The sequence below is a fragment of the Pongo pygmaeus genome, chromosome 21, assembly GCF_028885625.2.
Source record: "Pongo pygmaeus isolate AG05252 chromosome 21, NHGRI_mPonPyg2-v2.0_pri, whole genome shotgun sequence".
NCBI lineage: Eukaryota > Metazoa > Chordata > Mammalia > Primates > Hominidae > Pongo > Pongo pygmaeus.
This window is the reverse complement of record NC_072394.2, coordinates 47,241,260-47,256,032: the sequence shown is the minus strand read 5'-3', so window position 1 is coordinate 47,256,032 and position 14,773 is coordinate 47,241,260. Positions and strand designations below refer to the sequence as shown.

General features: G+C 50.5%; 1 protein-coding gene across 2 annotated transcripts; it reads right to left on the bottom strand.

Moving 5' to 3' along the window:
- Positions 1 to 311: 311 nt before the first annotated feature.
- CCN5 (cellular communication network factor 5) lies at positions 312 to 13,423 on the bottom strand. Of its 2 annotated transcripts, none has more exons than XM_054468020.2 (5): positions 13,030 to 13,423; positions 12,783 to 12,867; positions 8,086 to 8,302; positions 3,141 to 3,395; positions 312 to 1,036 (listed from the first exon to the last, which is right to left on the bottom strand). In XM_054468020.2, the coding sequence occupies exons 2-5, from the start codon at positions 12,840 to 12,842 to the stop codon at positions 816 to 818; spliced, it is 753 nt and encodes a 250-aa protein (XP_054323995.1). In that variant the 5' UTR covers positions 12,843 to 12,867; positions 13,030 to 13,423; the 3' UTR covers positions 312 to 815. The 2 variants fall into 2 exon arrangements, with proteins under 2 accessions (XP_054323995.1, XP_054323994.1); XM_054468019.2 differs by having other exon boundaries at positions 12,783 to 12,888; positions 13,030 to 13,376.
- Between the last annotated feature and the right edge of the window lie 1,350 nt (positions 13,424 to 14,773).

Here is a 14,773-nt window from a genome sequence, read left to right as displayed (position 1 = left end):
GCTACTCAGGAGTCTTGAGGCAGGAGAATCACTTGAACCCGGGAGGCTGCAGTGAGTCGAGATCGTGCTATTGTACTCCAGCTCCAGCCTGGGCAACAAGAGCAAAACTCCGTCTCAAAAAAATAAATAAATAAAAAAGTTAATTACTATTAATACGAATTGAGTTTCTTGGATCACTTGAAGGCCTGTCTTCTGGCTTTCTTTAAGACCATGTGATTTCACCCTGTGACGTTCACAGAGAACTCCGCCCCTGAATTCTGCCCCGGATAATGGGAGGACTTTCTCAGAAAACACAGGCCTGACACACAAGATCACGCATAGGCTTGTATTCAGGAATGATTTTACAAACTCCAGAAAAGGCAGCAGGAGATCCAGAATCTCTGTGTGCCTTCTCTTCATCCTGCCCCCGGAAAAATGGCCAGTCCAGCCCAGCACCTGCTGCAGCCTCAATATTAAGGGAACGCTTGTCCCATCTCTTGCCCAGGGGAAGTTGGAGAGAAAGCTCGCCCATGTGCATGTTTGATATAGGCTGTGTGTGTAGGCAGGGAGTGGGCTAGAGGACCCTGGACACCTTGGCCAGCCTCCTAGGCAGTGAGTTAGAGGAAAGGGGACTAGGTCTTGCACGTCTGCTGTACCTTGGGATCCAGACAGACTAGGCAGCATGTTAATATTGGTGTCCTGCATGGTGGACCCAAGCTAAAGTGCTGCCTGCAGCCAAGGGCGTGGGCACGGACCATCTTCCATCAGCCCAGGGCCCAGGCACAAGGCCACCAGCTGGGGATGGTGGACACCGTGTCCCCATTCCCAGCCCAGCTCTAGAAGGCACTGTTTTGTGGACTGCGACCCCTGGGGGGCGGGCAGGGCCTGGACAGGCACAGGCGGCGCTGGGTCTCCAGTCGGCAGAAGCGGTTCTGGTTGGACACCCGGGTGGCCATGCCCAGCCCACAGGTGGTCGAGCAGGGTCCCCAGGCTGTGCTCCATTCTGGGCAGGGGACACCAGGGGGCAGGGAAGAGACAAGGCCAGAAAACTGGGGTCCTAGGGGGAAAAGAACAAGAGTTAGCACTAAGCAGCCAGGGCTCAGCAGCTCAATCAACCCACCTACCAGTGGCCACGACAATCTTGGTCAAATGGCTCAGCCTCTCTGCATCTCAGTTTCTTGTTATGTAAATTTCCTAACAGTGGATGGCATTGAATAAAATAATGGGCTTGAAGTGCCTAGCACAGTGCCTGGTACTTGTAAGATTTCCATAAATATTAGTTATTTGGCAACCAGAGTGTGCTGGTCACGATGGTCCCTCAGTGAACCATGGCTTTCTCATCTCTTTGGATAAACAGCATTTTACAGGCAGGGGGTGCCCAGCCTGTGTGGAGTGGTGCTTTGGCCCGGTGGCAAGGATGCTAAAGATTCCAGGATTCTTGTGCCAGGAACAAGATGGCAGGTTCACCATGGTCTAGCTTTTTCTCTGCTCCAAGTCTCCCTCTGTGAGTATTTTAGTGTCCTTCCTTCTAGTCTTACACTAGTAGTCCTCAGCTAGGGTAATTTTGCCTCCCAGGAAAGTTTTGGCAATATCTGGAGACAGTTTTGGTCATCACAACTGGGGGGATGCTACTGGTATCTAGTGAGTAGAAGTCAGGGATGCTGCTAAGCACCCCGCGGTGCACAGGAAAACCCCCCAACAAATAATTACTTGTCCCAATTGTCACTAGTGCTGAGGTTGAGAAACCCTGATTTCTACCCACATGTGTGTGCTGTGTATGCATGTGTATGTGTAGATATACCTGTATATGTGCATAGGGACACACTTAGTTGAGATCGAGTCGGAAATACACCTTCTTATCCTGCTTTTATCCATAAGGCGAACTCACTGGTGTTTTCCTATGTATTTAAATGGGTATATCATATTCCATCACAGGGATAATAACGGCTACCTCTGATATAGTACCATGTGCCAGGCACTGCTACAGCTGCTTGACTTGAACAAACTCAAGTAGTTCTCACAGCGCTATGAAGTGGATGCTCTTATTGTCCCCTTGTCCCCATTTTACAGCTGGAGAAACTGAGACACAGAGAAGTTAAGCAACTTTCTCAGAGTCACACAGCAAAAAGGGGGTGGCGGGGCTGTTGCAGATGCTGTGCACCTGACCCATAACACGTGACTACCTCTTGTGGGTGGCAGCAGCATTTATGAAATCAATCCTCCTCTTTTCAGTTGCCTTTTTTAGAAAGTCACATTCATGTGATAATTTTCAAAAAGCAACACAGCAACAACAAAAATCTCTAAAATTGAAGATTTATAGTGGGACGGTGGGAGGTGACTGTCTTTTCTCCATCTCTAGCCCACCCCCGGCCCACATTCCAGAGCAGCCACCTTGCCTGGTTCAGTTTTCAGTTCCTTTTTTAGTAAGCCCAAATAATAATAAATTACTAATATTATATTAATATGTATCAATATATTATAAATACGGTAATATTATATATTCTAAGAGCTTAGCTCTATTATATCTCTGAAATGTGAGAATTTGGTTCACATACCCTAACCCATCTTTCCTCTCCTGGCTCTGTCACCCAGTTTTTATTTTTAATTGTTTATGGTTTTAAATTACGCATCTCAAAGGCGGTGGCTTTTTGTTTATCGGTTTTAAAGAGGGAGGCCTGGTGGCCCTCCACTCCTCTTTCTGTTTTTCTTCTTTTCGAGACGAAGTTTCACGCTTGTCGGCCAGGCTGGAGTGCAGTGCTGTGATCTGGGCTCACTGCAACCTCTGCCTCCCGGGTTCAAGCGATTCTCCTGCCTCAGCCTCCCAACTAGCTGGGATTACAGATGCCCGCCATCATGCTAGGCTAATTTTTGAATTTTTAGTAGAGACGGGGTTTTCCCATGTTAGCCAGGCTGGTTTCGAACTCCTAACCTCAGGTGATCCGCCCATCTTGGCCTCCCAACGTGCTGGGATTACAAGGGTGAACCACAGCGCCCGGCCATCCACTCCTCTTTCTTATCTCCCTCCTCAGCCTCTGCCCCTCCCAGCTTCTGATGTGTCCCTGGGTCCTGGTACCCAGGAAGCCCCGCCCCACCCCACCCCCCAGGTGGCCCTTGGCGCCCCCAGGCAGTCCTGCCCTGGCCTGGACCACCGCTGCGCTCACCTTGGGCTGGAAGGGGCTGGGTCCCCAGTTCCCCTCCTTGGCCGCACACCCACTCAGGGCAGCACTTGCCCAGGACCTCGACCCTCCTGGGGTGGGGGCAGTCCCAGCTGGGCAGCCGCACGTCCTCGCTGCACAGAGGCACGCAGGTGAAGCCGCCGTCCTCGCAGCGGCAGCGGATGCTGCAGTGGGGCTGGAAGGTCTCCCCCTCCCGATACAGGCGGCCGTTCACCTCACAGCTGCCGTCGTCCTCTGCCACTGCGGAGGAGGAAAAACCGCACCCCCATCGGTGACCCGCAAAGCGGCACAGCCCTCTCTGCAGAGCTGCCCGGATCCCGCTGCCAGAGGCAGCGGCCTCACAGTAGCTGAGCCCTGCCCAGGGCTCCAGCCCAGGATATGCACCTCTCCCCAGCCCTCCACCAGCCTGCTGGGGCACCCTGGATCCTGGCACAGGGATTGCAAGAAGACAGGCCTGGATTGACCCCCCAAACTCTACCCTTTCTTAGCTGTGGACCTGGGCCAAGTGATTTCACTTCTTTTTGCCTCAGTTTCCACTTTTGCAAGCTGGGATATAAAGGTACTTATTTTCCAGGGTGGTAGAGACTACTCGGAATGATAGGCATAATGATCACAACATAAAAAAGACCTTCCATAGGTCCTAGCTACTCTGTTATTATCATTAGTACAGTTACTATATATAAATAACTGATACTATATATAATATATAATATATAATTATATATTATATATAAATATATAAAATACTATATATAAATAACTAAATATATACACACTGAGATTTCATGCAACAAAGTCGTTGTCCACTTGTGCTGTAGTCATCAATGTCAGGTCAGGGCTTAACTTGCTGGCTGTGTGTCTTTGAGTAAGTTACTTAACTTGTCTCAGTGGCCTGAACAACAGCAATGATGAGCTCAGTAATTGTGCCTTCAGGTTCCATGGGATGACACGTCCGTACCCTCTAGCACACAGTGCTAGGCATGGCCTAGATGCTCAGGGAACACTCTTTCAATGAAGCCCTCAAGATATGGGCGTTATTGCCACTTCCTCCACTGGACATGAACTCCTTGAGGGCTGGGGCGGCCAGTGTGCATCTCTGCATCCGTCTGGTGGGCTCAGAGCCTAGATGCGACACACAGCACTGCAGGAATGCCCCTTGAGTGAATAGCTGGCATAAGCCTTGGCACATGAGAGACCCTGATAAAATAGCCCTGCTCCTTATCATTCTAGAGGTATTTACTGTTTCCCACCTGTGTGCCAACCACTGTGCTCCCAGACAGAAAGAGGACAGTTCCTGCCTCGAGGGACTCATGGGCTTGGGAAAGGGGGATGGGTGTGAGGGCATCATCTCCAAGACACAATGAAGTAAGAGTGCTGGAGAAGCGTGTGAGCTGCTCAGGAAGTGCAGACGGAGAACAGCATGTGTGTGAAAACTGGGTGGCCACTGAGCTACGTCTGGGGAAAGGACTCATCAGCAAACAGGTTCTCCCAGATCTTCTGAGAAAAACTTCCAGTAGGTCTGTACACACACAGGGGTTTCAGAACCGCACATACTTAGGTTCCAACTCTGGCTCCCACTTGTGGGGCCTGGGGCAAGTTATTTTGCCTCTCTGAGCCTTGGTACCAGGCTCACAGGGCTGCTAGGGGATTAGATGAGCTAGAGGACTTACAGCGTTTTGCCCCAAGCCTGGCACATAGCAGATGCTCAATAAATGGGAGTGGGTTATGCTTCCACATAGCATCTGCTATGTGCCAGGCTTGGGGCAAAATGCTGTAAGTCCCCTAGCTCATCTAATCCTCTAGCAGGGAAGGCATTGCTGAGAAATAATGCTGGTAGCAGGAACAGCCAGTGCAAAGGCCCTGAGGCAGGAGTGTGCCTGGGGTATTTAAGGAACAGCAAGGGCCCAATGTGGCTGGAGCAGAGAGCAGGAGGAGATGAGGTCAGAGAGGAAGCATGAGCAAGATCCTGTGGGGCCTTTGGCTTTTCCTCTGAGATGGGAAGCCACCAGAAGGCTTGGGGCAGAGGAGGGAGGTGATCTGGCTTATGACTTCCCAGTAGCTCTCTGACTGCTGTGTTGTGAATAGACCAGGGGCGGAGACAGAAGGAGGGAGATGATTATGGGACTACTGCAAAATCCAGGCCAATGATGACGGGGCTCAGACCAGGCTGGTAGCCACAGAAGGGATGTGAGTGTCGGATGCTGGAAATACACGATGAATTTGCTGGTGGATGGTATGTGGGACGTGAGAAAAGAGAGATGTCTAGGCCGGCTGCGGTGGCTCACACCTATAATCCCAGCACTTAGGGAGGCCGAGGCAGGTGGATCACTCGAGGTCAGGAGTTCCAGACCAGCCTGGCCAACATGGCAAAACCCCGTCTCTACTGAAATGCTAAAATACAAAAATTAGCCAGGCAATGGTGGTATGTGTCTGTAATCCCAGCTACTTGGGAGGCTGAGGCGTGAGAATCGCTTGAACGCAAGAGATGGGGGTTACAGTGAGCTGAGATCCTACCACTGCACACCAGCCTGGGTGAAAGAGTGAGACTCCATCTCAAAAAAAAAAAAAAAAAAAAAAAAAGAGAGAGAGAGAGGCCTCTAGAACGACTCCCAGGTCTTGAGACTCAGCTATGAGAAGGATGGAGGTGCTCTCAACAGACTGGGGAGGCCGTTCTGTGGGGCGGAAGATCAAGATCCCAGCATTGGATGTGCTGTTACCACGATGGTGAATCTGCAGCACATCTAACAGCTCAGAGTTGGCCCTTAGAGAAGAGCGTTCAACGAGTAAGTGATAGGAGAGGTTTTTGGCAGCGTGTTCCCTGCAAAGCCCTAGACTGAGCCTTTGTGATGTCTTAGCTGGACTCTTTGGGATTCACCAGTTCCCGGCTTCTAAATTCAGTTTAAATCATTAAACACTGTTGAGCACCCATCATGTTGACAGACTGAGGTGGGAAGTTGCAGGAAGGACCAGGGACCCAAGTACACCTTTGGCCTGCAGGTGTTTGAAGTCTGAATTAAGATGGAATAAGAAAAATCCCTTAATAAAGTTATTAACAATCACAGCCTATGTACTAATCAACTGCTGCATGTCAGGCAGTTGAGCAATGGAGCTTGTGGAGCCAGCTCCCTGAGTTCAAATCTCAGCTCTGCCACTTATGAGCTGTGTGACCTTGGGCAAGTTGTTTAGCCTCTCTGTACCTCTTTTTTCCATTTATAAGAGAAGGGTACCTACCTCATGTGGTTGTGAGATTAAATGAGTTTATATTTGTGAAACCCTCAGTGTCTTACATATGGTAAGGGCTGTGCAAGTGTAAAATAAACTCTGTGGGTGCTGTTTACACGTGTCACAGCAAATGTAAATAACAGCTTTGTAAGCAAAGTGTTACATATCTCAATTGTTCTTCAGATGCATTTTCATAAGCAATCATCCCTCAGTCTGTGTAACAAATCACCCTCCTTATCCTTACAATACTTGTAAATAAAGCATTTCACATGGAGTTATTACTTTTTTTTTTTTTTTTTTTTTTGAGATAGGGTTTGGTCTGTCGCCTAGGCTGGAATGTAGTGGCGCAATCACAGCTCACTGCAGCCTCAAACACCCAGGCTCAAGCGAGCCTCTCACCTCAGCCTCTCAAGTAGCTGGGACCACAGGCATGTGCCACCACACCCGGCTAATTTTTTTTTTTTTTTTTTTGATAGAGAGAGGATCTTACTATGTTGCCAAGGCTGCACTAGAACTCCTGGGCTCAAGTGGTCGTCCCGCCTCAGTCTCCCAAAGTGATAGGATTATAGGCATGAGCCACTATGCCTGGCCTGTTGTTTTTTAACAAGGCTTTTCCTACAGATGAATTCATTGTCAATGATTCATGAGATTCTCTCTCTCTCTCTTTCATTCTTATTTTTATAAAAGTGTGACATGCACATAGATGAAAGAGGTAAAATGTTCTACAAGGCTTATTATTAAAAAAGAAAAAAGAAGAACAATCTCTTGCCTCTTTGAATTTCTCTAAAGTGATGGTTCCCAACTGGAGATTTTGCCCCCTGGGGAAATTTGGCACCATCTGAAGACAGACTGTCACAACTTGGGGGATGGGGAGTGCTCCTGGCATACAGTGGGTGGAGTTCAGGGATGCTGCTAGAAGTCTTACCATGCACAGGACAGCCCTCCCAAAACAACGAATTCTCTGGCACCAAGTCACTGGAGCCAGCTTGAAAAGCCCCGCCCAAAGCATCAGAGGATACCAAGGCCTAGAAGAGTGGTGAGGAATGTCACATGCTCGGGTGACTGCTGAATACATGGCAAAACCAGGATCCCAGCAGTGCTCCGAGGGCCCCCACTATGGGAGAAGACAGAATGAAATGTTCCTTAGAGCCTGTTGGATCTGGTCCCACGCCATGTGACATGAAGCATGTCCCTTAATGCTGGTGAACCTCAGTTTCCTCATTCATAAAATAGGTCTGAAAGTACTTCCCATTATAGGGTTATTGTGAGGGTGATGTGACTTGTGTAGTAAGTGCTTAGCACAGTTCTGGACACATATTATGCCCTAAATAAGAGGTTGCACTTTTATTTTCCCCAAAGTGTTGTAAGGATCCTGAGAAGGGAATGGTGGCATCTGGTTTGAAGAATCTGGGAGGGCTTCTCCGGGGAGAAGCTGTTTGAACTTGGCTTTGAAAGTTGGCAATGATTTGGACAGGTAGGGATGGGGAAAGGTTATTGGGGTAGTGGGATTGTTTAAGCAGAGGCCAACGAGGGAGAGGAGGGAGTGGGGAGTGGGCTTTGGGCCACCAAGTTCAGCTGGAATGGACGGGGTACCTGAAGTGAGCATCCAAGGAGGTAGAGAGAGGAGGGCTGCACTTTGATCCAAGACACCACCGCCTTGACCTCCCGCTCACACCCCACCCCTCCTCAGTCCTGCAAACCTGCTTACAGAGACACTGGGCCCCCCGGCCACCGGGTCCTGCCCCGGGCTGGCAGACCAGGCCCTGGCCGGCGTCGCAGACATGGAGTTGGTCGCAGGGCTCCCCCAGCCGCCGTGCACATACCCGGCAGCAGCCACAGCCGTCCAGCACCAGGGGTACTCCCAGTGGGCATCGGGGAGGTGGCCAGGGGCAGGTACATGGTGTCGGGCACAGCTGGGTACACACCTGAAGAGACAGAGACCTCACTCAGCCACGGGCTTTCGAGGTAAGCAGTGAGACCCTCACAACCAGCCACTTCTCTGCCAGGCTGGGCAGTGTGGTGTCCACACCTTAGCCTCAGAGCCATGCAGACCTGGCCTCGAAGGCCAGTAGTCCCACAACATGCCCTAAGAGGCAGTATGGCATGTGTTTATGGGCAAGGACTCTGGACTAGAGTTCTAGTTCTTTATTTTTTATTTTTATTTTTGGAGTCAGAGTCTCGCTCTGTTGCCCAGGCTGGAGTACAGTGGCGCGATCCCAGCCTCACTGCAACCTCCACCTCCTGGGTTCAAGTGACTCTTGTGCCTCAGCCTCCTGAGTAGCTGGGACTACAGGTGCCCACCACCGTGCCTCGCAATTTTTGTATTTTTAATAGAGACGGGGTTTCACCATGTTACCCAGGCTGGTCTTGAAATCCCAAGCTCAGGCAATTCGCCCGCCTCGGCCTCCCAAAGTGCTGGGATTATAGGCATGAGCCACTGCATCTGGCTAGACTTCCAGTTCTAATTCTGCCCCTTATTAGCTGAGTGACCTTGAGGAAGTTACTTAAGCTCTCTGAGCCTCAGTTTCCTTGAAGTATCTAACTCAGAGGATTGCTCTGAGGACTACATGAAATGCTGCACAGCAAACCCTCAGCACAGGGCCTGGCATACAGTAGGCGCTCAGTGCACTTAGCTTTGATGATCATTGTTGTTAATGGTGGCAGAGGGCTCAGCCCCTGCCCTCTGGGAGCTTACAGAAAGGCAAAAGCAACAAGCCAAGGATGAAAATGGCAGGGTCTGGTACATTTTCCAGCATACGGATACTTATCTTAGGACTGAATAAATCGAACCATATCATGGATGTTTTTGGCCTTTCGATCCATTCAGCATGTGTCCCAGCTCTGGATGTACATCACATCAGCCAGGAGACTTGGGAAAATACAGACCCCCAACCCATTCTGGGGCTCACAAAATCAGAAGTCCCAGAGTCAGGGACCTGGAATCTTTATTTTTAACAAGCTGTCCAGTGGCTTCTGAAGCTCAGCTAGGTTTTCAGCACCTCTGCCCTGTCTAACCTCCTCCCCCTGCGAGGTACAGATGGGGAAACTGAGCTCCAGAGAGGGACAGGGACTTACCACAAGTCAGTGTGTTTGATTCAGGGCTGGGAGCGTCCCAGGTCCTGCTTCCCAAGTGAGGACTCAGGGACACGGGATGGGGGTAGACTGTGTCCATAAGCCAGGGACCCACTCCCCAGTGACAGGATCAGGGTATCAGCCTATGGGGCCTGCCTGCCCCTCACCACCCACATCAGAGAAACAACCAAACCATACAGCAGGTGCCGTGGGCTCCCTGTCCGCCCATTTGAAGGTGGGGACCAAGAAGGAAGTATAATTCAAGATGCTTCCAGTGGACCCATCTGTGGGGGGCCAAGTTTGAGTTTAGTAGGATCCTTAGGGGATGAGGGTTTTATCTAGAGGGAGGGAGACTTGCAGTTTATGATGATGGAATTAATGACCCTGTATCTCCTGTGCAGCCCCAAAGCAGGCAATGGCCCCTTTGCTCTGCCTCACCCTCTGCCCCGCCCAGTGGCCCCCCCACACACACAATCGTGCAAACCTGCTTTCAGTTCCCGGCAAGTCCCACGCTGGCCACTAGGAGCTATTGCAAACTGGCTGACCAGCCTCTGGTCAGGGCCACAAAGTAGGAGGCGATCACGGCCCCCACTGAGACAGCACTGAGTAGCAGATGGACGCACGGAGCTAGGTGTCTGGCTGCCTCACAAGGGAGTGGGTCCCATCACTGCAGGCTGTTTAGATTCTAGAGATGATGGCCTAGCCCCACCCCTCAAGGTGTGGTCTGAACTAGCAGCAGCAGCGTCACCTGGGAGCTTGTCAGAGAGGCAGCATCTGGAGCCCCTCTATAAATCCGAAGCCGAATTTTTTTATGTAATAAACCTGAATCTGCATTTTTTTTCTTTTTCTTTTCTTTTTTTTTTTCTTTGAGATGGAGTCTTGCTCTGTCACCTAGGCTGGAGTGCAGTGGCACGATTTCGGCTCACTGCAACCTTCGCCTCCCAGGTTCAAGCAACTCTTCTGCCTCAGCCTCCCAAGTAGCTAGGATTACAGGTGCATGCCACCATGCCCAGCTAACTTTTTGTATTTTTAGTAGAGATGGGGTTTCATCATGCTGGCCAGGCTGGTCTCAAACTCCTGACCTCAAGTGATCCATCCACCTCGGCCTCCGAAAGTGCTGGGATTACAGGCGTGAGCCACTGCACCCCGGGCACACCCACCTAATTAAAAAAATTTTTTTAGAGATGGGTCTTGCTATACTGCCCAGGGAGGATCTTATGATAAAAATCCTGGTTCTGCTCTCTCTACTGGCAAATATTAAATTCTTGTTCATTTACTCTTCCATCTTCCCCTCACAAAAGGGACTGTTCATTTATTTTATCTGTAACTCTGTACTTTTCCAAATTAGTTGTTCCAGGGCAAAAATAATAAACAAGTACCAGATGTCACAAATACAAATACAAGTACCAGATGCCAGGAAATAGACCAGCAGCTGTGCACCTTGGCTCCCACTGTGGACCACTCTACTGGCCATGCTTGTCAGAGGGCAGGACTCTGTAGGCCCCGATACCCAGGAGAGGCTATTAATGATATCAACTATTCTAGTGTATAGTTATCTCGTGTGATACCATATGTATGTCATGTGCCAAGTGCTGTTGTCTCATTTACCCCTCCAATGTGAGGTGCCATCATTATGCCCATTTTAAAGATGAGAAAACTGGAGCTCAAAGCGCGTAGTAACACAGACAGTAAGAGACAGAATCAGGATTGACATCCAAGTTCAAGTTGACATCCAAGGCCCAAACTCAAGTTGTCCCATTGTGCCTCAGTTTCCCCAGGGCCTTTCTGTGATATCTGGGGGCGGGGGGCAAGGCTCATGATATCTGGGGCAGGAGCACTGGGCATGGAGTTTTTTGGGCAAGAGTTGAGATTCAAGTTCTGCCAGTGACTTGCTACGTGACTGAACACATGGACAAACGGCTTTGGAAGGTGGAGGTGAAGCTCAGTTTTCTCCTCTGTAAATTGGAGTAGAGACAACCTGTTTCTGAGTGATGATGGAGATTAAATGAGGTCCTGGCCAGTCCTTGATTGATGTGATTTTGCTTGTGTCCAGGTGTCGGCCTCTTGCCCCGGTCCACAGCCAGGGGCCCTGGAGCCAACGGCCAGCCTGGAAGACTTAGAGTTCTCCCTCTGAGGGTTTCTGTGGCTTTCCATGTCGTGGTGACTAAGTCCCTGTGTTTCTGTGCAGTCCCTGCTTCCTGGGACCAGGGAAGAATGGTCTCACCCTAATGGCAAGTCTAGGACAGCTTTACTTTGTTCTGTCATAATCCTGGGCCCCTTCTCCCTCTTAGAGCCCCAAGTCCCCTATTCCAACTACCCAAGCCACCCACACTGGCATCATGTCCTACCCTTCCCCTTTGGAAGAACAAACAGCAGGACAGGATGCCAGCGTGGTTCTCAGGCTTCCCAAGCACCAAGACTTGGGGCCTGAGGGAGAGAAGCTCCTGCCCATGCTCCTCAAAGGAGCATGAAAATACAGTGAGATCGTGGCTTGTCGTGGGCCGATTCCATGGCTCTGGGAACTCAGCATTTGCCGAGGGGATGACAAGCCTTAGCAGCTGTGGCCTTGGTCCAGTTTGGATTTGGGGAGGCACAGACTGGAGTGCCTCTCCCCCTACATCCATGTCATTCTGGGCTCCACCATGGCCCTCCTCTATTGCTCTAACCTTTCTTTGCTGTGTGGCTTTGGGCAAATTGCTTACCCTTTCTGAGCCTCACTTAACTGAAAATTCCTTATGGGGTTGCTGTGCATGTTAGACAAGGTAGATGTCCCACAGGCTCTTTGGTGAATGTCCCATGCAGCATTCGGGGATAAGGCCATTACTCCACAGAGGTGTCTCCTGTCCCCCTCTAGCTAGGGCGGGCGGGTCACTCACTGCCTAAGAGTCTAACAGCATTGATGCCCTTGCAGAATGAACCTTCCAATCAGCTAGGCATCCATCCAAATGCTGGCTCAGAGTTAGGCCAAGCATGTCATGTCTTGAGTGCCACCATTCATAATGAGGATACATTAAAGTCCTCTTTAATTTGCCTGGTAAGTTTGATGAATGATCATGAATGGTCTTCATAGAGGCCTCACAAACTGTATACCCTTCACCTGGGAAGATGCTGAGGCCCAGAGAAGGCAAGGCACACATCTGAGGTCACACAGCAGGGCTGGCTGGAGGCAGCTCTGAGTGCCAGGGAGAGAAGCCCTGCTTAGGTATGGTGGCCAGACTGTCCCAATGTGGGGCCCTGGAGGAATTCTCCCAAGGGGGTCCTTGGCTGCGATTTTACATCCCCAACCCCTCCACACCCAAATAGCAGTGCATTCCAGGGCCCGGGCCTCCTTACCTTTGAGAGGAGGCAGAGGAGGGAGAAGGCCAGGAGGTGGGTCTTCAGTGTGCCTCTCATGTCCCCTGCAGAGCCAGCTTTGAGCCTGGGAGGCGGACCTGTGAGTCTTTATGTTCCGGCAGCTGTGAGGTCACTCCCAGGCACACACAGGCACACGCGCACGCACACACACACACACACACACACTAGCTTTTTCATTCCTTGCTTCGCTTCCCATCCTCATGGCCCAAAGGATGAGCCCATTTACCTGAAGGTGAAACTGTGAAGGCCACCAAGGGGGTGGCTGTCCGCACGCGCGCGCGCGTGTGTGTGTGTGTGTGTGTGTGTGAAAGCCTGAGCCAGTGCCAGCACCAAGAGCCTGTGACAGCTTGCAGGGGCCTCTCTAGCTCCTTCCAGCCCAAGAGGGTCCTAGCCCTGCTGTAGTTTCGAAGCCCTATCCCAGACCCCCTGTCCAAACCCCAGCGGGGCTGCAGATACCGGAAGCATTCAGTAAACACCCCCTTTGCAGAGCTGACCCAAGGTCTCCTAAGCTTCGTGGCCCTGACTCTGGGTAGCCGCGGCCCAGCCTGCGGTTTCTGGCAGGCAGATTGGCAGCCACCCAGAGGTGGGTGTGACCCAGAGCAAAACTTCCCTGGGCGGCCTGTTTGCTCTTGGCAATAAGGGGCCTCCCTTGGCCTGCCTCCCGGCTCTGGAAGGGGGCCCATGGTGGGCGAGTCCGGGCAGGCTGGACCTACTGTGTGCCGGTGCTTGCCGGGCACCGCTAGATGATGGGGTCAAGCCAAATCCATTTGGTTTCATTCAGCCGCCTCTGAGTTCGCCTCTGCAGGAGCTGGAGGCACAACACTGACCTGAGGATAAGGCCCAGAGAGGGAGAAAACAGAGGGAAAGCAGGTGGAAGTTCAGGAATACCAGGCAAGTTCCCTTGCTCAGACCAAGAGTGAGGGACGCTTTCTGATGGAGGTGCCATTTCAGAAAGCCAAGAAAAGAGAGGGTGAGAGAGGGCAGAATGTTCCAGGCCAAGGGAACAGCACGTACCAACGCCTAGATGTCGGACATAGCATGATAGCCTGCTTATTCTGGGAGCCAAAGCGCCTGGTATGAGCGGAGCCTTCTGTGCAATGGGAAATGGTGATGTCTGTGAAGCGTGAGACACACAAGTTCACACCACCAAGACTGGGGACATCTACGATGTGCCAGCCATGGGGGCGGGGGATGGAAAGACATGGGCTTTGTTTGTAGAATTTGGCAAAGATAAAAGAGGTTATGTCAGGGGCTGTCTGGGGCCCCCATTAACTCCACCAGTAGTAGTCCAAACCTCAAAGTGATCTAGCTGGATAGCAGAGGTTCCAGAATGGGCAATTGGTGAGGAAGAAGTGTGACTTGATACAGTGGCAAGATGGGGATTGTGAGCGTGCAGGAGATTCCACACAGGTGCTGTCCCATCGGAAGAGGCAATGGAAACGGAAGGTGAAGATGAAAATGTGGGATTTGATTATTTATGGCAGGAAGAGGTGGCCAGGGTGGAGATGGGGGTCCAGAAACTTCGAGGAAATGAAACAGAAGGGATCTTTTTAATTTTGTTTTATTTTGGGATTCTTGTGCAAATGCTGATGTTTTAGTCAGAAGCATGCCTAGAGTACTTTACATCCACAGTGGATCATTTTTAACACCCCTCTTCCTTCATACTACAAAATTATTTTCAGTAATAATCATGAAACAAAACAAATATTTTTCATATATGAATTAAAATTTGCACTTACCAAACAAAATCATTACTATTCACAGTTCACACTGTTTTACTCTTTTAAAAACTGTAAATACAAATCAAAACTCCAAGTAGTTTCGTAAAATGACAAAATTGAAATACTCTTATCGTCATCTTTACCATCACTCTGCGTTCATAGTTGATTTCACTCTACTGTTTAAATGCAGAAATACAGCTGGGCTGGTGGCTCACGTCTGTAATTTGGGAGACCAAAGTGGGAGAACCA